Source organism: Leucoraja erinacea, chromosome 6, assembly GCF_028641065.1.
Source record: "Leucoraja erinacea ecotype New England chromosome 6, Leri_hhj_1, whole genome shotgun sequence".
Taxonomy (NCBI): domain Eukaryota; kingdom Metazoa; phylum Chordata; class Chondrichthyes; order Rajiformes; family Rajidae; genus Leucoraja; species Leucoraja erinaceus.
This window is the reverse complement of record NC_073382.1, coordinates 4,832,963-4,860,680: the sequence shown is the minus strand read 5'-3', so window position 1 is coordinate 4,860,680 and position 27,718 is coordinate 4,832,963. Positions and strand designations below refer to the sequence as shown.

The following is a 27,718-nucleotide window of genomic DNA, read 5'->3' as shown; positions in this document are numbered from 1 at the left end:
ATTCTTATGAAATCTTTCCACCGTCACTTAAACCTATGCTAAGTTTCAATGGAATAGTATAGGATGCCAAGAGCACAAAGTTAAGGTAGGTATAGGATAGAGGATTAAAGTGGCAGGTGACCTGATGCCAGGCATACGTCGATACTAGGAACTGTAGATGCTGAAATCTTGCACAGAGCTAAATAGAAACATAGAAACATAGACAATAGGTGCAGGAGTAGGCCATTCAGCCCTTCGAGCCTGCACCGCCATTCAATATGATCATGGCTGATCATCCAACTCAGTATCCTGTACCTGCCTTCTCTCCATACCCCCTGATCCCTTTAGCCACAAGGGCCACATCTAACTCCCTCTTAAATATAGCTAATGAACTGGCCTCAACTACCTTCTGTGGCTGAGAATTCCAGCGATTAACATCAACCTACCCTACACACACAAGGACCAATTTTACATTTTATACCAAGCCAATTAACCTACAAACCTGTACGTCTTTGGAGTGTCGGAGGAAACCGAATTACACAGATTCACCCACTGTGTAAAAACTGATTTTCTCATCTTGGTCCTAAAACACTTCCACACTTCCCCCTTATCCTTAAACTGTGACCCCCTTATCCTTAAATATGCTGGTGTAACTCAGTGAGTTGAGCAGCATCTTTGGAGGACATGGATTGGCGATGTTTCTGTCTGCAGAAGGGTCCCAAACCAAAACGTCACCTCTCAGTATCGCACCCAGAGATACTGTCTGACCCACTGAGTTACTCCAGCACTTTGTAATCTGGATCAGAACCCAGGGATGGGGTGGATTAAGAATTGGTTAGAGGTATTCCAGGAAGAAATCGCCCAATCTGTGTTTGGTCTTCTCAAAGGGGAGGTGACCGCACTGTGAGCATTGTGTTATACAGGAGCTGACCTTTCATATCCATCAGGAGGAGGTTGGGATTTAACTGACATTTACAATGTAGCTTTTTTTATATTAACAGCTCTCCATGACAGTGATAAATAAGGGTAACTCTCAAGTGCTCCGAGCTTCGGGCTCACAGCGAGGCTTCTGATAGCGTTTTTAAAACCAGGAACCTTAAAACACCCTCGAGTGTAACAGGAACCTTTTCCATTTATTGTCACATGCAAGAACGGACACCCCAGAGGCAATTCGACTGCCCTGTCACCAGGGACTTGTAACCCTTCTATTATGCGCCGCACGATTGTGTTTATAATTTGTTTGGTTGTTTTGTTGTTCCGCGAGCATTGCCACTTTCATTTCACTGCACATCTCGTATGTGTATGTGACAAATAAACTTGACTTGACTTGACTTGACTTGACTTGTCTTGTAACCAATGCGCCGCAAGCTCTCATGCGATGTGGCCTTTCAGCGGCTCCACCGGTTCCGTCAAAACCTCCCATAATGTCCCAAGTCGCCATAATGAGCTCAACTCGTGAAAGACCGAGTTCTTTCCGACTAAACCCATGCTGTGTGGAAAGGGTGCGGACTTGGTCTTCCGACTGCACATCACTGCAAGTTGAGTATTTCTGGAATTCTCTGCCACAGAAGGTAGTTGAGGCCAGTTCATTGGCTATATTTAAGAGGGAGTTAGATGTGGCCCTTGTGGCTAAAGGGATCAGGGGGTATGTAGAGAAGGCAGGTACAGGATACTGAGCTGGATGATCAGCCATGATCATATTGAATGGCGGTGCAGGCTCGAAGGGCTGAATGGCCTACTCCTGCACCTATTTTCTATATTTCTATGTTTCTATTTTTACCATTGCAAAGCCCCATTGTACTCTCTTCCATTAGCAACCTGGAACATAGTCTTGCGAGGCAATTTACCCGATGGCAATGTCACTTAGTCTCACTGATATCTGGCACAACTGGAAAGCTTAGATCTGAAGGTGCATCCTGCCCAATCTGTTTCCTTCATCGAGAAGGGCAGATGCTTATTACAGCTTTAACTTTCCTCCAATAGATCCCTGTAACACTGCACTGCAATTTATTTGGGTTGAGTTGAATGAAACTTGCCATTTGTGTGGAATTGAAAACTGGAGGCCACAGCTATCAGGTGTAGCCAGACCAACAGCGATAATGTATTGAATTCAAAGTAAACCACTATTAAAGGGGTCTGCGACTGGACTGGCAATGCAGTCTTGATTGCTTCCCATGTAAAAAAACATTGACCAGACATGTTGTGAGAAAACAAAGGTACATTTTAAATGATTTTTTTAAATAGGGTATGGACTGCAGAAAGAAAAGAGAGCATTGTTATTCAATAGACAATAGACAATAGGTGCAGGATTAGGCCATTCGGCCCTTCGAGCCCACTCCGCCATTCAATGTGATCATGGCTGATCATCCCCAATCAGTACCCCATTCCTGCCTTCTCCCCATATCCCGTGACTCCGCTATTTTTAAGAACCCTATCTAGCTCTCTCTTGAAAGCATCCAGAGAACCTGCCTCCACCTCCCCCTGAGGCAGAGAATTCCACAGACTCGCCACTCTCTGTGAGAAAAAGTGTTTCCTCGGCTCCGTTCTAAATAGCTTACTGCTTATTCTTAAACTGTGGCCCTATTCACGAAATGCACTAACCCAAGGAAATCATTCTGTTAATTAGACCACAGTGACATATGCATGTTTGAATGTAATTGCCTGCTTTCTTCACTAGACCCCAGTGGCCTAGCTGTCAACAAGATGTTGTATATTAACACACTAGTTCCACCTGGTCAGGTTTGTACTCAACAGTTTCTGAACATGTTGAAATCAAATGCATCCCCGTTAAATCCATGTACTATTTTAACTTTTCCCTATCTAAATGTTATTTCATTCTAATGATCAATCATGTATTAAACATAATTCCTTGTGTATGGTATTGCAAAATAGGTTTCAGATAAATGATGGTTTCATGGAGTGCTCTTTGATATAAAATACAATTCTTTAGGTCAGAGTTAGCCTAGAACTAGAACGAGCCTAGAACTAGAACAGCCTAGCCTAGAACATGGAATATGGAACAACAAAGCAATTAAAAAAAGGCCGTACGGCCCACAATGCCTGTGCCAAACATGATGCCAAGGTAAACTATTCTCCTCTGCCTGTCCATTCCATTCCATGCATATTCTTGTGCCTATCTAAAACCCTCTTAAAAACCTTTTTTGTATCTGATCCACACCATCCCATGTGTCAATGGATTGACTTTTAATATTTTGCAACTGACTGCTGTACTCCAAAGAATAATAAAAACTGGATGTTTAGTTTAGAGATACAGCGAGGAAACAGCTTCTACGGCACATCGAGTCCACAACGACCAGCGACCCCTGCACATAGAAACATAGAAACATAGAAACAATAGGTGCAGGAGTAGGCCATTCGGCCCTTCGAGCCTGCACCGCCATTCAATATCATCATGGCTGATCATCCAACTCAGTATCCCGTACCTGCCTTCTCTCCATACCCCCTGATCGCCATAGCCACAAGGGCCACATCTAACTCCCTCTTAAATATAACCAATGAACTGGCCTCAACTACCTTCTGTGGCTGAGAATTCCAGCGATTCACATCAACCTACCCTACACACACAAGGACCAATTTTACATTTTATACCAAGCCAATTATCCTACAAACCTGTACGTCTTTGGAGTGTGGCAGGAAACCGAAGATCTCGGAGAATACCCACATAGGACACGGGGAGAACGGACAAACTCCTTACAGCAAACACCTGTCATCAAGATCGAATGCCGGGTCTTTGGCGATGTAAGGCAGTAACTCTTGTATGTATGAGATGCATGAAAATGAAAATAGAACTAAAAATGCAGGTGCTGGAAATCTGAAATAAAAAGCATCTATGAAAAAAAAGACGAAGAGTTTATTGTTTAAGGTTGAAGAAGGTCTGTGATCTGAAACATTAAATCTGTTTCTTTCTACAAGTGAATCTGTACTCGCCGGTGTTTTGAAGAATGAGGGGGGACCTCATTGAAACATACAGAATAATGAAAGGCTTGGATAGAGTGCATGTGGAGAGGATGTTTCCACTTGTGGAAGAGTCTAGGGCTAGTCATAGCCTCAGAATTCAAGGTCTTTCTTTTAGAAAGAAGAAATGTCTTTAGTCAGAGGGTGGTGAATCTGTGGAATTCTTTGCCACAAAAGGCTGCAGAGGCCAAGTCAGTGGATATTTTTAAGGCAGAGGATAGATTCTTGATTAGCACAGGTGTCAGAGGTTAAACGATAGACAATAGACAATTGGTGCAGGAGTAGGCCATTCGGCCCTTCAAGCCAGCACCGCCATTCAATGTGATCATGGCTGATCAATCCCTGTTCCTGCCTTCTCCCCATATCTCCTGACTCCGCTATTTTTAAGAGCCCTATCTAGCTTTCTCTTGAAATCATCCAGAGAACCTGCCTCCACCGCCCTCTGGGGCAGAGAATTCCACAGGCTCACCACTCTCTATGAGAAAAATATGTTTCCTCGTCTCCGTTCTAAATGGCTTACTCCTTATTCTCAAACTGTGGCCCCTGGTTCTGGACCCCCCCAACATCGGGAACATGTTTCCTGCCTCTAGCTTGTCCGAACCCTTAACAATCTTTTGACCTATGACGCCTGAGCAAATAAGTTTATTCAGTTTTGACAAATGGAAGTGGCATTGTATGGATGTACCTGCTGTTAGGTTTTCCTGGTCTTTCACAGAACTCAAATCACGGCATAGGCAGTGATAGCTGTCGTAGCCGGAGCTCAGCAAATGAATTGACAAAATGATGATGGGGGGGGGGGGGGGGGGGGGGGGGGGGTTCTGCAAATAAAGTTGTGCAAATAGCTGGCAGAAAGATGAAAGTTTTATAATCAAGCAGTACCCATTAGGAATGATGAAGGTGGAAAATAATTTTGATGCAATTATTCATTGTTGCATTGTGCCAATTTGAAGCTTCTATCAACATGCTAATCAAGCACTTGAATGCATCTCAAGAGCATTTAATTAGGAGCAAAAACAATCTATTTGAATCTTGCAGAACTCATTGGTAAAATCATATTCCGGCTATGTGCTTTAATTTGGTGTCACTCGTCTTCAAAAACACATTAATGCATTGGGGATAGTTTAGAAATACTGATTTATGTCATTTTTGACTTTGGTTAAGAGTGATTGGGACACTGATTTCCCCCATTGTTCGAACTGATTCTTAACTACTGCTTTTATATACCTGATTGCAATTTGGGTCACGTACAATGCACACAAGGTCAATTCTCCACACGTTCAAAGGCTTAAGAGCCTGTCCCATTTACGTGTCCTTGGCACGCAAATTACGCGACCTCGTGGTCGCATGGAGCCGCGATGGTCCCGCGAAGGTCGGGCGCGATTCCACACGTACGCACTGCCGTCTGGAGCGCGTGACGTCATTTGAAGACGGATACAAAGCTGGAGTAACTCAGCGGGACCGGCAGCATCTCTGGAGAGAAGCAATGGGTGATGTTTCGTGTCGAGACTCTTCTTCTGAAAAGAAGGGTCTTGACCTGAAACGTCACCCATTGCTTCTCTCCAGAGATGCTGTCGGTCCCACTGAGTTACTCCTGCATTTTGTGTCTATCTACAATCGTCTTGGCCCCGCTCTGGGAGTAGAAGTGGGGGCGGATCCGGACCGCAACGGCCGTGAGCTCCAGGCCGAGTTCTGCGATCGTTTGCCTGCTTCTGCTGCTGTTGAAGGTGAGACGTTACGTCGCGCCAGGGTCTTGGACCTGTCCCACTTTGGCCGTCAGTTCCACGACTGGCCGTTGGCGCGCGAAGATTTCTTTCACTACAAATATTTTCAGCCCCACGCACAACTACATACCCCTCCGTGCTTCTAAGTGGGACCGGCCCCGCACGGCCATACGATGCCCGTACAACACAACGCGACCACGAGATCGCGTAATTTGCATGCCAAGGACACGTAAGTGGGACAGGCCTTTTACAGGAATGATTCTGTAGCTACTTGGGACATGTTGTTTGAGTAAGAAGGAGCACAAATCTTCAAAAATGTGTGGTGCAGTGATAGAGTTGCTGCCTTACAGCGCCATAGACCCGTGTTCGATCCTGACTACGGGTACTTGTCTGTACTGAGTTTGTACATTCTCCCCATGACCTGTGTGGGTTTCCTCCGAGATCGTCCCACACTCCAAAGACATACAGGCTCGTAGGTTAATTGGCTTGGTATAAATGTAAATTGTCCCTAGTGTGTGTAGGATAGCATGAGTGTGCGGGGATCGCTGGTCGGTGCGGACTTATAGAAACATACAAACATTGAAAATAGGTGCAGGAGGAGGCCATTCGGCCCTTCGAGCCAGCACCGCCATTTATTGTGATCATGGCTGATCATCCCCTATCAACAACTCGTGCCTGCCTTCTCCCCATATCCCTTGACTCCACTAGCCCCTAGAGCTAGATCTAACTCTCTCTTAAATCCATCCAGTGACTTGGCCTCCACTGCCCTCTGTGGCAGGGAATTCCATAAATTCACAACTCTCTGGGTGAAAAAGTTTTTTCTCACCTCAGTCTTAAATGACCTCCCCTTTATTCTAAGACTGTGGCCCCTGGTTCTGGACTCGCCCAACATTGGGAACATTTTTCCTGCATCTAGCTTGTCCAGTCCTTTTATAATTTTATATTTTTCTATAAGATATCCCCTCATCCTTCTGAACTCCAGTGAATACAAGCCTAGTCTTTTCAATCTTTCCTCATATGACAGTCCCGCCATCCCTGGGTGGGCCAAAGGGCCTGTTTCCGTTCTGTACCTCTAAACAAAACAAAGCTAAACCAAAAGTAGCCTTCTCTTGTTGCGATGTTTCTGGGAAGAAGGCAAAAGAAAACAGCAGAAGTCCCCTACTTGGTTCAGAAGATTTTTGATTAATCTACGAAAGTGGCTCATCAGAAATCGTTAGTGTGTAACTAAAGCTTCATTTTGTACAGGGTTTTGATTGTTATCAAATATCCCAAAGAACTTTACATGTGCATTTTAAATTAAAATAGTGATGATTTATAACATGGAACTCCAGTGGAATAATTACATTGAAAATGTTTTGGCTTTAATGGTGGTATATTAATGGCAATGCACTCCAAAACCGTAAACACATAATAAGCATATGCAATGGATGACTTACAAACGAGAAATGTACTGCCTTAGTTTCTATTCGCCTTGTGTTAGATCAAACTGGTTTGACGGATGAGATTTTAACATCTGTTGTGTTAAATTAAATAGTATTATTACCAGAACATTTCCTAATGTGTATCGTTTATTTTCATTCTTTCTGATTTCGAAATTGATCTGATTTTGACAATGATTTTGTATTTATCCTGGAACTTGTGTTTTGTATTGGACAGACCAAACCCCATTACAGACTATAGACTGAGCTTCACGTGTGTTTCATTGGATTTAAAATTACATGTTTATTTCCCACCAAAGTAAATTTCAAATTTAGAATGTAAAAACAAGGAACTGTAGATGCTGTTTTACATAAAAGGGCATAGGTAACTCAGTGGGCAGGTCAGGCAGCATCTGTGGAGACGTTTTGAGATGGGACCCTTCTTCAAACTTTCTTTGGTGTCCACTCTAGAAAGAGGGAAGAAGGAAAAACCTTTACTTAAGGATCAGGGTCTTCCATAGTGTTTCACAGTCCACCTAGATTTTGAAGTGCAGAGTCATAGAGTCAGGCAGCATGGAAACAGGCCCTTCAGCCCAACTTTCATAGCAAAAGGATTTGAGTATAGGAGCAGGGAGGTTCTACTGCAGTTGTACAGGGTCTTGGTGAGACCACACCTGGAGTATTGCATACAGTTTTGGTCTCCTAATCTGAGGAAAGACATTCTTGCCATAGAGGGAGTACAGAGAAGGTTCACCAGACTGATTCCTGGGATGTCAGGACTTTCATATGAAGAAAGACTGGATAGACTCGGTTTGTACTCGCTAGAATTTAGAAGATTGAGGGGGGATCTTATAGAAACTTACAAAATTCTTAAGGGGTTGGACAGGCTAGATGCAGGAAGATTGTTCCCGATGTTGGGGAAGTCCAGAACAAGGGGTCACAGTTTAAGGATAAGGGGGAAATCTTTTAGGACCGAGATGAGTAAAACTTTTTTTCACACAGAGAGTGGTGAATCTATGGAATTCTCTGCCGCAGAGGGTAGTTGAGGCCAGTTCATTGGCTATATTTAAGAGGGAGTTAGATGTGGCCCTTGTGGCTAAAGGGATCAGGGGGTATGGAGAGAAGGCAGGTACAGGATACTGAGTTGGATGATCAGCCATGATCATATTGAATGACAGTGCAGGCTCGAAGGGCCGAATGGCCTACTCCTGCACCTATTTTCTATGTTTCTATGTTTCTATGTTTCCAGTGAAAGTGCACTGTTCCAGCGAGTTTCTGCAATAGAGCAGTGGGCCAGGTCAGAACAGTGAAAGGCTTGGATAAAGTGGATATGGAGAGGATGTTTCCGTTAGTGGGGGATGTCTAGGACCAGAGGTCATAGCCTCAGAATTAAAGGACGGTCTTTGAGGAAGGAGATGAGGAGGGCTGTGGAGGCCAAGTCAGTGGATATTTTTAAGGCAGAGATAGACAAATTCTTGATTAGAATGAGTGTCAAGAGTTATAAGGAGAAGGCATGAAATTGATTCAGAGGCAGAGATCAGCCATGATTGAATGGCGAAGTGGACTCGATGGGCCGAATGGCCTAATTCTACTCCCATAACTTGTGAACTTGTGAACGTCCGGATTGATGTGCCATTACCTAGAGCATTTGGATAATTCCTTCACATTTCTTTGATAATTTTAAAATGTTTCAAATAGATTCAAATAATTTTTTAAACGTCAAGCTGGAAAGGGTACAGAGAAGATTTATGAGGATGTTGCCAGGACTAGAGGGTCTGAGCCATAGGGAAAGGTTGAGTAGGCTGGGACTATTCCTTGGAGCAGAGGAGGATGAGCGGACATCATATAGAGGTGTATGAGAGGATTAGATCAGGTAGACGCACTGAGTCTCTTGCCAGAGCAGGGGAATCGAGAACCAGAGGAACATAGAAACATAGAAAATAAGTGCAGGAGTAGGCCGTTCAGCCCTTCTAGCCAGCACCGCCATTGAATATTATGGCTGATCATCCAAAATCAGTACCCTGTTCTTGCTTTTTCCACAAATCCCTTGATTCCTTTAGCCCTAAGAGCTAAATCTAACTCTCTATACATTTAATTGTAATTGTAATTGTAATTGTAAATCTTTATTGTCATTTCCTGAGTATTCGCATACTCAGAGGAAACAAAAAAACGTTTCTCAACCAGTGTCCATTCAGTTTTCGTTACAAAATAAATGCAATTAAGATTAAAATACATGTCAAACAATTAAACCAAAAATAACACACAATCGCCGTAACCGGCAGCGCACATACAGTGGCTCTTTTACATAATAAATGTACGCGATAGAAGGGGGGAAAGTTCATTTAACAGTCTTCTGCCTAGAGTTGAGGAGCATCCCTGCTGAGATGGCAGCTGATTACTCCTGTACCTCTTCCCAATTGGAGGATGGTGAAAAAGTCCGATGGGTGGTAAGGGTCTTTGATGATGGAGATGGCTCTGTTCTGCATCTCTTCTTGTATGGTCAAGCGGAGGGGAGTTTGCCCACCCTGCTTGCAGGTCTGGAACCTGTCCGTTGCAGTTCGTACGCCTTGCAGCTCTCGAACATGAAGTGATGTTCATGTCAGTAGGCTAACAGTCCCCCTGTAAAAAGTCCGTAGATGAAGGGTAAAGATTTAATAGGAATCTCAGGGGTAACCATTTCACACAAAGCATGGTGGGTGTATGGAACAAGCTGCCGGAGGAGGTAGTTGAGGCAGGGACTATCCCAACGTTTAAGAATCAGTTATGCCCCTGTCCCACTTAGGAAACCTGAACGGAAACCTCTGGAGACTTTGCGCCCCATCCAAGGTTTCCGTGCGGTTCCCGGAGGTTTTTGTCAGTCTCCCTACCTGCTTCCACTCCCTGCAACCTCCGGCAACCACCTGCAACCTCCGGGAGCCACACGGAAACCTTGGGTGGGGCGTAAAGTCTCCAGAGGTTTCCGTTCAGGTTTCCTAAGTGGGACAGGGGCATAAGACAGGTACATGGATAGGACAGGTTTGGAGGGACATGGGCCAAACACAGCAAGGCAGGACAGGGACAAATCAGGGCAGGCAGAGCAGGCCAGAGGAGAGTTGCGGTGTCACCAGTTGTGGTGTGTACAACCCTTCCTACTGCCATTATTGTCATGATCATCGCCGATCCCTCGAAACGAGATGACAGTGCGTGACTTTGTTTAATGTGGGGAGACTGGTGCACAGACAGCCACCGCACGGTTCTTGACAGATCTGGGTCAGGATCCAGTGGCATGGAGTCCAAGACGACCAGAGACCCTTTTCTACTGCAGCCTTCATCCGCCTTCCCAGCCGTTGTGACGCTCCACTAAAGTCAGACATTGTCCTCCGCCTGTTCCACCGTTGAGGTCTTGGTTGGATTGCTTTTTGTCAGAGACCTCTCCATAGACCTTACCGCCATTGGTGACCCTACCAGGAGCATCGCTCCAGACGGCATCGCTCTCAGGATCTCAGGACCACACAAGCTACTCCACCACGACAAGGTGACAATCTACAGACACTGTAGAGTGATCATATCCAGTCTCTGCTTGGCACTGGAGGTACCAAGGTGTGCCCACCCATCTCACTGAGGTGACCACCTCCTTCTTCCCAATATCCAGAGGTGACACAGGTACAGCCAGCAGAGCCGTTAGCTCATAACTCTAGCAACCCAAGTTTGATCCAGACCTCGGGCACTGTCTGTGTGGAGTTTGCCCGTTCTCCCTGTGATCTTATGGATTTCCTCTGGGTGCTCTGATTTACTCTCACATCTCATTGTGGCTGCTGCACATCGGTCCCAATCTTTCTATGTTTCATGCCAATGGTCAATGCCTTTGGAGAACGCTATCTGTGTTTTGTTTTCTAGTTTAGTTTAGAAATACAGCATGGAAACAGGCCATTCGGCCCACTGAGGGTGCTCCGTCCTGCGATCCCTGCACACACTTAACACTATGTGAAGGCATATGTGAAGGAGAAGGCAGGAGAATGGGGTTAGGAGGGAGAGATAGATTAGCCATGATAGAATGGTGAAGTAGACTTGATGGGCCGAATGGCCTAATTCTGCTCCTACCCCATGATCTTATCTTACCCCAAATCTGACGAAGGACATTATTGCCATAGAGGGAGTGCAGAGACGGTTCACCAGACTGATTCCTGGGATGTCAGGACTGTCTTATGAAGAAAGACTGGATAGACTTGGTTTATACTCTCTAGAATTTAGGAGATTGAGAGGGGATCTTATAGAAACTTACTAAATTCTTAAGGGGTTGGACAGGCTAGATGCAGGAAGATTGTTCCCGATGTTAGGGAAGTCCAGGACAAGGGGTCACAGCTTAAGGATAAGGGGGAAAACCTTTAAAACCGAGATGAGGAGAACTTTTTTCACACAGAGAGTGGTGAATCTCTGGAACACTCTGCCACAGAGGGTAGTTGAGGCCAGTTCATTGGCTATATTTAAGAGGGAGTTAGATGTGGCCCTTGTGGCTAAAGGGATCAGGGGGTATGGAGAGAAGGCAGGTACGGGATACTGAGTTGGATGATCAGCCGTGATCATATTGAATGGCGGTGCAGGCTCGAAGGGCCGAATGGCCTACTCCTGCACCTAATTTCTATGTTTCTATGTTTCTATTAGGTGGAACTAATTTAGCTGGGACATGTTGGCCAGTGTGAGTAAGTTGAGCCGAAGTATACCCATATTAATCAAGAATCTGGTTATCTCTGCCTTAAAAATATCCACTGACTTGGCCTCCACAGCCTTCTGTGGCAATTAATTCCACAGATTCACTACCCTCTGACTAAAGACATTCCTCCTCATCTCCTTTAATTCTAGGACTGTGACCTCTGGTCCTAGACTAGCCCACTAGTGGAAACATCCTCTCCACATCCACTCTATCCAGGCCTTTCACCATTCAATCTGTTGAGGTGTCAAGGACTGCTCTCATCCCAGCCACAGACTGTTTACCCTCCTCCCATCTGGGAGGCGCTACAGGTCTCTACGTTGCCGGACCAGCAGGTTCAGGAACAGCTTCTTCCCTGCGGCTGTTACATTACTTAACTCTGCGCCTTGGTTATTGCCAGTCTCCCCCCCCACCACCCCCCGGACACTCCTTCCCCCCCAGTAAAATTGCACTACTGCTACTGTATGTACATATATATATATATATATTACTGTTCCATTATTCCATGTTCGCTCTTCTGGGTGAGCTGCTAACTGCATTTTGTTGTCCCTGTACTGTACACTGCACAATGACAATAACAATTGAATCTGAATCTGAATCTGAGCTCCTTTGGCAGTTTGCACAAAGAATATCAACACCTAGTCTGCGAATGATAGGTAGGCAACTCATTTGAAACTCAGTCACATACATATCTTTTCAGACGTATGATTAATGCAACAGAGCCAACGGTGGTGTTTTTGCCCAATGTTTGGTTTGCTAGTTCTGGATATTGCATATGGATTTTGTTCTATATTCTGAAGTCTATCTTCAATTGTTTCCTGGGATTAAGGAGATGTGCTGAGATTTTCGCTGCTTCCAAATGTATTTATTTACTCCCAATACTAGACAAAGAACAGTCAGTGATGTGGCCTTGGGTTCATGGTCTGCTGGAACTTTATAGAGCAGATGGGCTTTACTTTAATGCACATTATTGTGGGAGAATACATTTTGTATTCCACAACTTTCTTCAGACAATGATATTTTAGAGAGGTTCAATATTACACCTTGCATCAAATGTTGTACTCTTTATCCCTTAAGCATGCACTGTGGTATTCATCACATTCATGCATAGTCTGAGACTGGATAGCGAGCAAGTAGAAGCTTTTCACGGTGCCTCAGTATAAATAATAAAATAAACAATTCTAAATTTGAGTTAGGAGATGTGCAGGAAGGAACTGCAGATGCTGGTTTACACTGAAGATAGATACAAAATGCTGGAGTAACTCAGCGGGACAGGCAGCATTGCTGGAGTGAAGGGATGGGTCTAGACCTCTCTTCAGTCCCGCTGAGTTACTCCAGCATTTTGAGTATCTATAGAGTTAGGATGTCTTTAAGTTTGGGGATACTTAACATGGAGTACTTATCAACATCATGGCTGAGTGGTGCAGCTAGTGATGCTACTCCCTCACAGCCACGTAAGACCCAAGTTCAATCTTGACATCCGGTGCTGTCCCTGTGGAGTCCGCATGTTCTCCCTGTGACCATGTGGTTTCCCTCGGGGTGCTCCAGATTCCTCCCGCACCCCAAAGAGATCATAGAATCGAAAAGTGCAAAATCAGGCCCTTCAGCCCAACATATCCATGCCAAAGATAGACACACAAATGCTGGAGTAACTTAACTGGTCAGGCAGCATCTCTGGAGAAAAACAAGGGTGACATTTTGGATCGGAGCTCTTCTTCAGACTGAGAGAATGCAGGGTGACTTGGACAGGTTGGGTGAGAGGTCAGATGCATCACGGATGCAGTTTAATGTGGATAAATGTGAGCTTATCCACTTTCGTAGCAAAAACAGGTAGGCAGATTATTATCTAAATGGTGTCAAGTTTGGAAAAGAGGAAGTACAAGGGATCTGGGGGTCCTTGTTCATCAGTCAATGAAAGTAAGCATGCAGGTACAGCAGGCAGTGAAGAAAACGAATGGCATGTTGGTGAGGAGTTGAGTATAGGAGCAAAGAGGTCCTTCTGCAGTTGTACAGGTTACACAGGTCCTAGTGAGACCATACCTGGAGTATTGTGTGCAGTTTTGGTCTCCAAATTTGAGAAAGGACATTCTTGCTATTGAGTGAGTACAGCGTAGGTTCACAAGGTTAATTCCTGGGATGGTGGGACTGTCATATGCTGGGAGAATGGAGTGGCTGTACTTGCATACTCTGGAATTTAGAAGGATGAGAGGGCATTTTATTGAAAAATATAAGATTATTAAGGGTTTGGACATGCTAGAGGCAGGAAACATGTTCCTGATGTTGAGGTCCAGAACCAGGGGCCACAGTTTAAGAATAAGGGGTAGGCCATTTAGAACGGAGGTGAGGAAACACTTTTTCACACAGAGAGAGTTGTGAGTATGTGGAATTCTCTGCCTCAGAAGGCGGTGGAGGCCGGTTGTCTGGATACTTTCAAGAGAGAGCTAGATAGGGCTCTTAAAGATAGTGAAGTAGGGGATATGGGGAGAAGGCAGGTACGGGGGACTGATTGTAGATGATCAGTGATGATCACATTGAATGGCGGAGCTGGCTCGAAGGGCCGAATGGCCTACTACTGCACCTATTGTCTATTGTCTACTGAGAGTACATGTTGTCTGCCACCGTGCCATTTATTATTGTCACATGTACCGAGGTAAAGTGAAAGGCTTTTTGTTGCATGCTAACCAGCGAAAAGACTGTACAAGGTTACAATCAAGTCACGCACACAGTGTACAGTTGCAGGATAATGGGAATAATGTTTAGTGCTAGATAAAGTCCAGTAAGTCTGATAAAAGATAGTCCGAGTGTCTTTAATGAGGTAGATGGTAGGTCAGAACTAATCTCTAGTTGGTGATAGGACAGTTCAGTTGCCTGATAACAGCCAGGAAGAAACTGTCCCTGAATGTGGAGGTGTGCGTTTTCATACTTCTGTAGCTCTTGCCTGATGAGAGAGGAGAGAAGAGGGAGTGACCGGGGTGAGACTGGTCCTTGATTATGCTGCTGGCCTTGCCGAGACGGCGTGAAGTTAGATGGAGTCAATGGAAGGGAGCCTGGTGTGTGTGATGGTCTGGGCTGCACTTGCAACTTTCTGTAATTTCTTGAGTCCTTGCGGACAAGTTAGATAAGTGAACTATAAAGGTGTTTTCCTATTAATAAGAGTAATATTAATAAGAGTAATAAGCTGAAAAATCATGCAGGAAGGAGTTGCAGATGCTGGTTTACACCAAAGATAGGCTCAAAATGCTGGAGTAACTCAATGGGTGACGTTTCGAGTCGAGACCATTCTTCAGATTGAGAGTCAGGGGAGAGGGAAACTAGAGATATGGAAGGGTACAAAGAGCATATAAGGCGTGAGAAGGACAGGTCAAAGCAGAAGATGATCAAGGAAATGTACGATGGTTCATTGTTGGCCGAGGGGAAGGTGACAACAAGTCATACCAACAGTAAAATTAATCAGGAGGGCAGTGAAACGTGTAGCATCTGTTCGTCCAACACCATATCATAGGTGCCAGATTTATATGGTTAGGTTAATATTCTCCAGATGCCATGGTGGCATTTAAAAACTCAAATGTACCAATTTCAAATCCAGTTATCTGACCAATGTATTTGAAGGTAATCTGGCTGATTTAAAGTATTGGCAAGATTAGGACTATCTTCACAGTTCACTAAGTGTAATTTCTGTAGCCACTATACTGCAGCAAGGAAAACATAAAATGATTCTGAACATTGCAGGCACCACTTTAACCAACATTTGATGTCGTACTTGAATTAAATTAACTTTCCATTCCTTGGAGTATCATTCGGTATAGACTTGACAGAAATTACATATTATTTGTTGGTGCAGAGGGGCACTGATGATGCAAATTCATCTTGCCTGTGCCATAATTTCTAAAGAACTTAATTATAATTGTGAATAAGCTGAAAGGTCACTCACAATTACACTGATTGTTTGTTTGTGTCCAACTGTGAACAGCTGCTGATGTCAGAAACTGCACTTAATTTTCTCGGTGTGATGATAAAGTCCTTTAACCGTCCAGGAAAGGCCCCTCTTCCATCTTCTGATGAGGCCAACCCGTTAAGATTGGCCGAGAATCTCCAGGAATGGAAGATCCATCTCCTGAGCCAAGCTGCCATCTGCCTCCCAGAGGGGAGATCATTTGAAAGGATCCCCCCCCCCCCACCACTCCCCCTGTGTGCGGCTATTTTTCTCCACCCTCTCCCCTTCCACCTATGTTCCTTCCTCCGGCTTCACAATTCAGAACTTCAATCCTTCTGTCTCACACCTTCTCGGTTTCAGTCTCAGGCTGATGTTCCACAATTTGCCCATCAAAACTCTCACCCCCCTCCCCCCCCCCCCCTCACAAACCCACCCCCCCCCCCCTCCCTCACCACTGGGTTCGATCCCGACTACGAGTTCTGTCAGAGCGGAGTTTGCACATTCTCCCCGTGACCGCGTGGGTTTTCTCCGGGTGCTCTGGTTTCCTCTCACACTCAAAAGACGTACAGGTTTGTAGGTTAATAGAAACATAGAAACATAGAAATTAGGTGCAGGAGTAGGCCATTCGGCCCTTCGAGCCTGCACCGCCATTCAATATGATCATGGCTGATCATCCAACTCAGTATCCCGTACCTGCCTTCTCTCCATACCCCCTGATCCCCTTAGCCACAAGGGCCACATCTAACTCCCTCTTAAATATAGCCAATGAACTGGCCTCAACTACCCTCTGTGGCAGAGAGTTCCAGAGATTCACCACTCTCTGCGTGAAAAAAGTTCTTCTCATCTCGGTTTTAAAGGATTTCCCCTTTATCCTTAAGCTGTGACCCCTTGTCCTGGACTTCCCCAACATCGGGAACAATCTACCTGCATCTAGCCTGCCCAACCCCTTAAGAATTTTGTAAGTTTCTATAAGATCCCCTCTCAATCTTCTAAATTCTAGAGAGTATAAACCAAGTCTATCCAGTCTTTCTTCATAAGACAGTCCTGACATCCCAGGAATCAGTCTGGTGAACCGTCTCTGCACTCCCTCTATGGCAATAATGTCCTTCCTCAGATTTGGAGACCAAAACTGTACGCAATACTCCAGGTGTGGTCTCACCAAGACCCTGTACAACTGCAGTAGAACCTCTCTGCTCCTATACTCAAATCCTTTTGCAATGAAAGCTAACATACCATTCGCTTTCTTTACTGCCTGCTGCACCTGCATGCCTACCTTCAATGACTGGTGTACCATGACACCCAGGTCTCGCTGCATCTCCCCCTTTCCCAATCGGCCACCATTTAGATAATAATTGGCTTGGTATAAGTATAAATTGTAGGATTGTGTTAATGTGCGGGGATCACTGGTCGGCGCGGACTCGGTGGGCTGAAGGGCCTGTTTCCGCGCTGTATCTCCAAACTCAACTAAACTAAATAGTGTCTGTTTTGGGAGAATGGTGTCAGGCTGTGCCTAAAAGAGCTGACTTGTGTCATAAAGTCATAGAGTGATACAGCATAGAAACAGGCCCTTCGGCCCAACTTGCCCATACCGGCCCACATGTCCCAGCTACACTAGTCCCACCTGTCCGTATTTGGTCCATATCCCTCCAAACCTGTCCTAACTTCAGTTGACTAAAAGAGTAGGGCCCTGATGCCAGGGATATTGCCCTGAAAAAGGACATTGACACTAGTTCACTTTATTCTTCCAGGTTATGTGTGCAAATTACCCAGTACCTTGAGCTTCTTGCTATAGGTAGCTATAGTTTGGGGGGAAATAGCAGCATTTTGTTTTTAGAACACGTATTGATATTTGACATGAGAATTAATTACAAATTGGTATTAATATTGATTATTGGTCACTGAATCAATTTTGTTCTGAAGTTTCACTCCTGTATTGCAATAAGTCATTATCAAAGTCAAACTCAGTGAAATGCCCTGAATTGAACATCTGAGCAAATCATCAAAAGAGAAAAATAAAATGCAATTATTGATTGTGTCAGAGAATAATTTCATTGCCTTCATGGGCACAACTAATTGCTTTCAAATTCACTGATCATTGTGTTGGCAAGTGGCTGATATGTGTGATGTTTAGGAGCTCATTATTTTATAACATGCAGTAACTCATATTATGCTGTAATCAAGTGCTGATTATCCCTAAATGCATTTGCAGTGATTAGGCCCTTGATTATCCTTTAGGAACCATCAACCGAGCCAAGGCATAATCAGTGTGTTTGCACAGTTGGGTAGATTTTTTTTAATCATTCTTACATCATGAATTATCATATAATATAAAAAATATCCCCAGTGGAAGTGATTTTCAAGTTTAATTTAGTTTAGAGATACAGCGCAAAAAACAGGCCCTTCGGTCTACCGAGTCCACACCGACCACATATTACTCTATCCTACACACACTAGAGACACTTTACATTTATACCAAGCCAATTAACCTACAAACTTGTACGTCTTTGGAGCGTGGGAAGAGACGGAAGATCTCGGAGAAAACCCACGCAGGTCATGGGGAGAACGTACAAACTCCCTACAGACAGCACCCATAGTCAGGATCGAACCCGGGTCTCCGGCGCTGTCAGGAAGCAACTCCACCGCTGTGCCACCTTTGTCCTTTATTCTTTGGGTTTGCAGTCATCTTAAGTCAGAAACTTCTGATGATCCACCTCAATATCCCATCCCATCCCATCCTATTTTCAAGAGAGAGTTATATTTAGCTCTTAGGGCAAAGGGAATCAAGGGATATGGGGAAAAAGGCCGGAACGGGGTACTAATTTTGGATGATCAGCCATGATCACATTGAATGGTGGTGCTGGCTCGAAGGACCGAATGGCCTACTCCTGCACCTATTGTCTATGCTTCCATGTTTCTATGTTTCTATCCCCGATGACCCCATTACCACTGAAACAAATTGTTAGCTGATTCAATTCTGTGGTCATGGTATCAAGACAGCATGAGAGTACTGGATACAGGAAATGACCAGACAATGTTAGGGCAACATATGGCAAAAGCTGACAGATCGGCCACCCCACAGCACTGGAGACCGGGTTAAATTCTGACCTTAGGTGCTGTCTGTGTGGAGTTTGCGCGTTCGTCCTGTGATCATGTTGTTCCCGCCGGATGCTCTAGTATCTTCCCACGTCCCAAAGATCCGCAGGTTTTTTGGTTAATTGACCTCTATAAATTGCCCCTGATGTGTTTGCAAATGGGATGCAGAGTCAGACAAGTCGACATTTTAGATCAAAGATTCCATCAGATCTTGAAACAGTGAGAAAACCAGTGTGCTCTTGCACTGGCAGTATTTGGGTGTAGGGGCATTTGGGCGGAAGGCGTGAAGTGGTGAATAGTAGAGAGAACAGGAGGACTGTTACATGGGGATATGGGGAGAGAGCAGGAACGGGGTACAGATTTTGGATGATCAGCCATGATCACATTGAATGGCGGTGCTGGCTCTAAATGCCAAATATCCTACCCCTGCACCTATTTTCTATAACTGTGTTTCTATGTGAAGGGAGTGGACGTGAAAGTGGATAACATAGAATGTTGTGAATGGGTGATTGATTGTCCACATGGACATGGTGGGCTGAAGGACCTGTTCCCATGCTGTATCTCTAAACCAAACTAAATATCTCAGCTGCAGTACTAACGGATTCTGCTCAGCAAATTAATCCACCTTGTACTAAGTTCCAATATTAGCATTTACGCCAACATCGTGCAAAACATTGTCCACATTAATCCTGTGCAAAAAAGCACGAAAGAATCAATCCAACAAACTCATGCCCCTTCCATCTACTCTCAGTCTTCAACAAAAGGATGGAACCTGCTATTGACAATACAATCAAGATGGCACTTACCCATCGATATCCAATTCACCGATGTAATATAACCATATAACCATATAACAATTACAGCACGGAAACAGGCCATCTCGGCCCTACAAGTCTGTGCCGAACAACTTTTTTCCCTTAGTCCCACCTGCCTGCACTCATACCATAACCCTCCATTCCCTTCTCATCCATATGCCTATCCAATTTATTTTTAAATGATACCAATGAACCTGCCTCCACCACTTCCACTGGAAGCTCATTCCACACCGCTACCACTCTCTGAGTAAAGAAGTTCCCCCTCATGTTACCCCTAAACTTCTGTCCCTTAATTCTGAAGTCATGTCCTCTTGTTGAATCTTCCCTATTCTCAAAGGGAAAAGCTTGTCCACATCAACTCTGTCTATCCCTAGCATCATTTTAAAGACCTCTATCAGGTCCCCCCTTAACCTTCTGCGCTCCAGAGAATAAAGACCTAATTTATTTAACCTATCTCTGTAACTCAGTTGTTGAAACCCAGGCAACATTCTAGTAAATCTCCTCTGTACTCTCTCTATTTTGTTGACATCTCTCCTATAATTGGGTGACCAAAATTGTACACCATACTCCAGATTTGGTCTCACCAATGCCTTGTACAATTTTAACATTACATCCCAGCTTCTATACTCAATGCTCTGATTTATAAAGGCTAGCATACAAAAAGCTTTCTTTACCACCCTATCTATATGAGATTCCACCTTCAAGGAATTTTGCACAGTTATTCCCAGATCCCTCTGTTCAACTGTATTCTTCAATTCCCTACCATTTACCATGTACGTCCTATTTTGATTTGTCCTGCCAAGGTGTAGCACCTCACACTTATCAGCATTAAACTCCATCTGCCATCTTTCAGCCCATTTTTCCAAATGGCCTAAATCACTCTGTAGACTTTGGAAATCCTCTTCATTATCCACAACACCCCCTATCTTGGTATCATCTGCATACTTACTAATCCAATGGTGAACTTCACCAGGACTGGTGGGCTCCACGCCTCGTGACAAACTTGGTGGAAACACGATGGAAGAAATTAATTCTAGAGATGAAGTAAGAGTGATTGCCAGAAATAAAATGGCTGCATTTGACTGACCATGTACAACTGAAACCAAAGGACATCAGGGGAAAACGTTTTGTTTAGTTTAGTTTAGATACACTGCGCAGGAACAGGCCCACCGAGTCCGTGCCGACCAGCGATCCCCGCACACTAGCATTACCTTACACGCACTCGGGACAATTTTACAACTTACTGAAACTAATTCACCTACAAACCTGTACGTCTTTGGAGTGTGGGAGGAAACTGGAGCGCCCGGAGAAAACCCACGCAGATCACGGGGAGGATGCGCAAACTCCGTACAGACAGCACCCTTAGTCAGGATCGAACCCGTGTGTCTGGCGCTGCAAGGCAGCAACTCTACCGCTGCCTTATCGTGCCGACCATTGGATTTGTGGTTGCAGAGATCAATCGTTCAAGTTGCAGAATTTTGCCGCAAGTGTCAGTTCCCCAGGGCAGTATCCTCAGACCAGCCATCTCCAGGAGTTTCATCAATGATGTCCCTTTTGCCATTAGATCAGAAGTGAAGAAGTTCACTGCTGGTTGCACAATCTTCGATAATCTAGTCAGGATTATTTGACTTGACCATGGAAGATTCCTGTACATCTTTTTTTACTTTGTTACCTCTCAGAAAATGAAACCGTCCATTCCTGCATTCAGCAACGTCGAAACAATAAACAGATGACATTGGTAATGTATGTGCTGGGCAAGTGTCAGAGAGGGATCTGACCATCCACCCTCGACATTCAGTAGCATCGCCGTTGATCAGTTCTCACCTTCTATAAATCATCATGAAAGAAAAATAATTGGACCATGCATCAAATCCGTTGCCTACAAGAGAAAACCCGACTGTGCGATGTGTGATTCCATCTTTGACTCACCACCATTCACAAATCATGATAGTACTTGAACATTCTCCAATTACCTCCATTAATGCATCACTAACGACACTCAATAATGGTTTTATGATCAGCGATGATCATATTGAATGGCGGTGCTAGCTTGAAGAGCCGAATGGCCTACTCCTTTGCCTATTGCCTATTGTCTATAGTCTATTGTCTATTGTCTATCGTCTATTGTCTATAGTCTATTGTCTATAGTCTATTGTCTATAGTCTATAGTCTATTGTCTATCGTCTATCGTCTATTGTCTATTGTCTATTGTCTATCGTCTATTGTCTATAGTCTATTGTCTATTGTCTATAGTCTATAGTCTATTGTCTATAGTCTATTGTCTATTGTCTATCGTCTATTGTCTATTGTCTATCGTCTATCGTCTATTGTCTATAGTCTATAGTCTATAGTCTATTGTCTATAGTCTATTGTCTATTGTCTATTGTCTATTGTCTATTGTCTATCCCAGCTGTCATCATGCAACTGAACCATCCTGTCAACAACTGAAGAGTGGTCCTGAGCTACCATCTACATCATTGGAGACCCTCGGACTATCTTTAATCGGATTTTACTGGACTTTACCTTGCACGCAACATGACTTTGGATAGCACGCAACAAAAAGCTTCTCATTGTACCTGGGTACACCTGACAACAAACCAAACGCAATTTATTTAAATTCACTCTTGAGTCCTGATTAGTGATAACTCCTCACAAAACATGACTGAAAATAAATAATCTGGTCGTAGATAATAATCTCGATTCCTAACGTCATCTATTCCTTTTCTCCAGAGATTTAATCTGACATGCTGAGTTACTTCAGCTTTTTGTGTCTATCTTCGATAATCTAGTCATGATTATTTGACCATGGAAGATCCCTGTACATCTGCTTGTACTCAGTTTCAAACATAGCAATGGTGAACGCACTTAACCATATAACAACCATATAACAATTACAGCACGGACACAGGCCATCTCGGCCCTACAAGTCCGTGCCGAACAACTTTTTTTTCCCCTTAGTCCCACCTGCCTGCACTCATACCATAGCCCTCCATTCCCTTCTCATCCATATGCCTATCCAATTTATTTTTAAATGATACCAATGAACCTGCCTCCACCACTTCCACTGAAAGCTCATTCCACACCGCTGCCACTCTCTGAGTAAAGAAGTTCCCCCTCATGTTACCCCTAAACTTCTGTCCCTTAATTCTGAAGTCATGTCCTCTTGTTTGAATCTTCCCTATTCTCAAAGGGAAAAGCTTGTCCACATCAACTCTGTCTATCCCTCTCATCATTTTAAAGACCTCTATCAAGTCCCCCCTTAACCTTCTGCGCTCCAGAGAATAAAGACCTAACTTATTCAACCTATCTCTGTAACTCAGTTGTTGAAACCCAGGCAACATTCTAGTAAATCTTCTCTGTACTCTCTCTATTTTGTTGACATCCTTCCTATAATTGGGCGACCAAAATTGTACACCATACTCCAGAATTGGCCTCACCAATGCCTTGTACAATTTTAACATTACATCCCAGCTTCTATACTCATACTTGCAAACCACATCGTTGTCAATCATCTGAAAACATTCAGAAATTGCGAAATTCACATTTTATGAAAACATTTCAATTTTAACAAACTGAGGAGGAGATTTTTAGTGCTCCTAATGACTGCCAACTGATCCACTACCTCACAAAATCATTCCCCCCAACATTACAACATGGAGCTGTAGCTACCTACAAAATAAGCTGCATTTGTTTACCAAGGGGGCTTTGACAGCACCATCCAAGCCTCTAACACCAAGGACAAGTGTTGTAGGCAATAGGCAATGGACAATTGGTGCAGGAGTAGGCCATTCAGCCCTTTGAGCCAGCACCGCCATTCAATGTGATCATGGCTGAGCATCCACAATCAATAACCCGTTCCCACTTTCTCCGCACGGCACAGCACGGCAACAGGCCCATCAGCCCACCGAGTCCACGCCGACCAGCAATCCCCGCACATTAACACACCCCGACACACACTAGGGATAATTTTACATTTACACTAAGCCAATTAACTTACAAACCTGTACGTCTTTGTAGTGTGGGAGGAAACTGAAGAAAACCCACACGTTCACAGGGAGAACGTACAAATTTGCACAGCCAAACGCCCTTAATCAGGATTGAACCCGGGTCTCCAGCAATGTAAATGGCCTGTCATAAAAACATAGAAATTAGGTGCAGGAGTAGGCCATTCGGCCCTTCGAGCCTGCACCGTCATTCAATATGATCATGGCTGATCATCCAACTCAGTATCCCGTACCTGCCTTCTCTCCATACCCTCTGATCCCCTTAGCCACAAGGGCCACATCTAACTCCCTCTTAAATATAGCCAATGAACTGGCCTCAACTACCCGCTGTGGCAGAGAGTTCCAGAGATTCACCACTCTCTGTGTGAAAAAAGTTTTTCTCATCTCAGTTTTAAATGATTTCCCCCTTATCCTCAAGCTGTGACCCCTTGTTCTGGACTTCCCCAACATCGGGAACAATCTTCCTGCATCTAGCCTGTCCAACCCCTTAAGAATTTTGTAAGTTTCTATAAGATCCCCTCTCAATCTCCTAAATTCTAGAGAGTATAAACCAAGTCTATCCAGTCTTTCTTCATAAGACAGTCCTGACATCCCAGGAATCAGTCTGATGAACCTTCTCTGCACTCCCTCTATGGCAATAATGTCCTTCCTCAGATTTGGAGACCAAAACTGTACGCAATACTCCAGGTGTGGTCTCACCAAGACCCTGTACAACTGCAGTAGAACCTTCCTGTTCCTATACTCAAATCCTTTTGCTATGAAAGCTAACATACCATTCGCTTTCTTCACTGCCTGCTGCACCTGCATGCCTACTTTCAATGACTGGTGTACCATCTCCCCTTTTCCTAATCGGCCACCATTTAGATAATAGTCTGCTTTCCTGTTTTTTCCACCAAAATGGATAACCTCACATTTATCCACATTGTACTGCATCTGCCAAACATTTGCCCACTCACCCAGCCTATCCAAGTCACCTTGCAGTCTCCTAGCATCCTCCTCACAGCTAACACTGCCCCCAGCTTCGTGTCATCCGCAAACTTGGAGATATTGCATTCAATTCCCTCATCCAGATCATTAATATATATTGTAAATACCTGGGGTCCCAGCACTGAGCCTTGCGGTACCCCACTAGTCACTGCCCGCCATTGTGAAAAGGACCCGTTTACTCCTACTCTTTGCTTCCTGTTTGCCAGCCAGTTCTCTATCCACATCAATACTGAACCCCCAATGCCGTGTGCTTTAAGTTTGTAACTAATCTCTTATGTGGGACCTTGTCGAAAGCCTTCTGAAAGTCCAGATACACCACATCCACTGGTTCTCCCCTATCCACTCTACTAGTTACATCCTCGAAAAATTCTATAAGATTCGTCAGACATGATTTACCTTTCGTAAATCCATGCTGACTTTGTCCAATGATTTCACCACTTTCCAAATGTGCTGCTATCCCATCTTTAATTGCTGATATCCCATCATGAGCATGTGACTGCATGCGGCGAGCGCGACCAAACCGGAAGCGGGGGTTGCGCGGAGGTTGAGTGATCCCGTACGAGTTGACGTGAAGTTCGAGCGAAGTCCGTGGGAAGTTCGTGCTAGGCGTATGCCGTCAAGACGCTGCGTACGGCCTCAATGCGGCTGCGGGCCGGCAGGCCGTTGCCGCGCGGAATTTTTGAACAGTGTCAGTTTTTCGGAGCCCCGTGCGATGTCGGGACCAGCCCCGCACAACTCCATACGGCTCCGGCGATCGAAGTGGGACCCCCCCCACGAGGCTGTACGGCTCAAGCGACCACGTTAGGTCGCGCTTGCCGCATGGAGTCGCATGCTCGTGGGACAGGCTCTTTAGGCTGCAACTTTACCCCTGTGCCACCGTGCTGTCCTATAGTGGCTATACATAAAATCTATTTTGTATTCTTGTTTCATGCATGAACTAGAACGGTTTTATTCCTTCAATTACTTCAGCATATGCCAGAGCATTCTGTGAACAAACACTTTTGAAGTAGTAGGAGGCTCCTCTCGGTCATGACTGACCATGGGTGTTCATCCTGGTCGGATGCAAGCCTGGGCGATGTTATATGGAGGACAGGCTGTTGCCCATGCAGCACGTCCCCCCTCTCCACGTCGCTGATCGATCCAAAGGAACAGCAGGTCCATTGCAGGAGCTGCCAGAGCGAGGTTGTAGACAACGACAAATTGCCTTAGGGGCTCCGGCTCCGGATTTTCTTGAGGTTTACTCCAGGAGCCTTTTCTATGACTGGATATGGCCACAAGGCAGTGGAGGTTTTAAATCAGTTTTCCCTCTCCTAGATGGACTACCATCCCATCCCATGCTGACGAGCCCCGTCTGCCCATGACTCGTGGGGGCGGGAGCGTCTACCTTCCCGTGCAGGTCTATAGCACCTGCCCACTGTGTTGGACAAATATTGACTAAATACATGGGAGAGAAAGAATCATCTGAATTCAAGATGGGATGGGTCCTTCTACACACCATATGAACCTCATTTAAAGGGACACCTTTACAGTACTGTTTGGGATTGTTGGCCTTCATTTTGTACTCTAATCTCTTGTTTCTTGACTCCCAAGAGGGTGACTCCCACTGATCCATGTTAACACGTTAAGATCATTTAGCCTAAATATAGGAGTAGCAAATTTCCAAAATTCCCCAATAGAATGTCAAAGCACATCACTATAAAAACATTGTAAAAAACAATTAAATAACATTTGGACAGGTACATGGATCTGAAAGTTTAAAGGGACATGGGCCAAACATGGACAGATGGGACACGGGGCCAAGAATTATTCTCCTTGGCTATTGATGTGGAGGGGATGTTTCCACCAGTGGGAAAGTCCAGGACTAGAGGCCATAGCCTCAGGATTAAAAGATGTTCCTTTAGGTAGGAGATTTGGAGTCAGATTAGTCAGAGGGTGGTGAACTTATGGAATTCTTTGCCACAAAAGGCTGTGGAGGCCAAGTCAATGGATTATTTTCATGACACAGATAGATCAATTCTTGATTAGTACGGGAAGAAATAGATTAGCCATGATTGAATGGTGGAGTACACTTGATGAGCCGAATGGCCTAATTTTGCTCCAATCACTTTATGACTTATGCATTTATTCCATTCATGTTCAGTCTTAAACAAGCACTGCCTTTTCTTTTTGCAGGAGTATACGATCGACATCTTTTTTGCTCAAACCTGGATTGACAGTCGCCTACGGTTCAACAGTACGATGAAACTAATCACTCTGAACAGCAACATGGTGGGCCTCATATGGGTACCAGACACCATCTTCAGAAACTCCAAGATGGCCGACGCTCATTGGATCACCACACCGAATCAGCTACTTAGGATATGGAACGATGGGAAAATCTTGTATACCTTGAGGTAAGTTTAAGAAACGACTTACAATGTAACAAAAATGTTTAACTCCCTCCTATTTTAACAATCTAAACCATTTTGAGGACAACTTGGTTCCGCCAAATTATTTTTATGTTTTTTAATTTATTTTTAATTTTTAATTTTTTAATATTTATTTTATTAGAAGCAATTGTGCAAGGAGAAAGTAATCGACATAACAATGATGCAATTTTCGTACAGCTTCAATTTTAACATTTTATAAACTGATAACTAAATCGGGAACAAGAGTAAAAAAGGAAAGAAGGGAAAGGAAGAAGAAAAGAAAAAGAAAAGAGAGAATTTCGAAAAAGACACAAAAGAGAAAAAAGAAAAAACCCCTGAACTAACAAAGAAGTGAAAAAAGCGGAGATATATCCCACTACCCTTCCCTACGCCCACCCTAGCGTTGGTTTTGAATTTGTGTTCAACCATTATGTTGTTGGAGAAATTCAATGAAATTCTTTCCCATTCACGGTGCCCAGGAAGTTCTAGTGAGGTGGGAGCGGAGCCAGGCTTTTTTGTGATGGCGTTCAAGCTATTATCTGCATTGCACTGCATTACAGGAGAGCACGGTAAAATCCAAGAATTGTACAACATAGAAACAGGCCATTGAGCCCACCATATCCATGTTTACTATTGAGCAGCCTTCCACTGAAGATAGACACAAAAACCTGGAGTAACTCAGCGGGTCAGGCAGCAT

At 44.4% G+C, this 27,718-nt stretch overlaps 1 protein-coding gene across 1 annotated transcript in view; it reads left to right on the top strand.

Moving 5' to 3' along the window:
- The window catches only part of LOC129697847 (gamma-aminobutyric acid receptor subunit gamma-3-like), a 252,892-nt gene that overhangs the window by 185,824 nt on the left and 39,350 nt on the right, over positions 1–27,718 (top strand). The window contains exon 4 of the mRNA XM_055636508.1: positions 26,786–27,006. Coding sequence (XP_055492483.1) covers positions 26,786–27,006 — 221 coding nt within the window. The remainder of the gene's footprint in view (positions 1–26,785; positions 27,007–27,718) is intronic.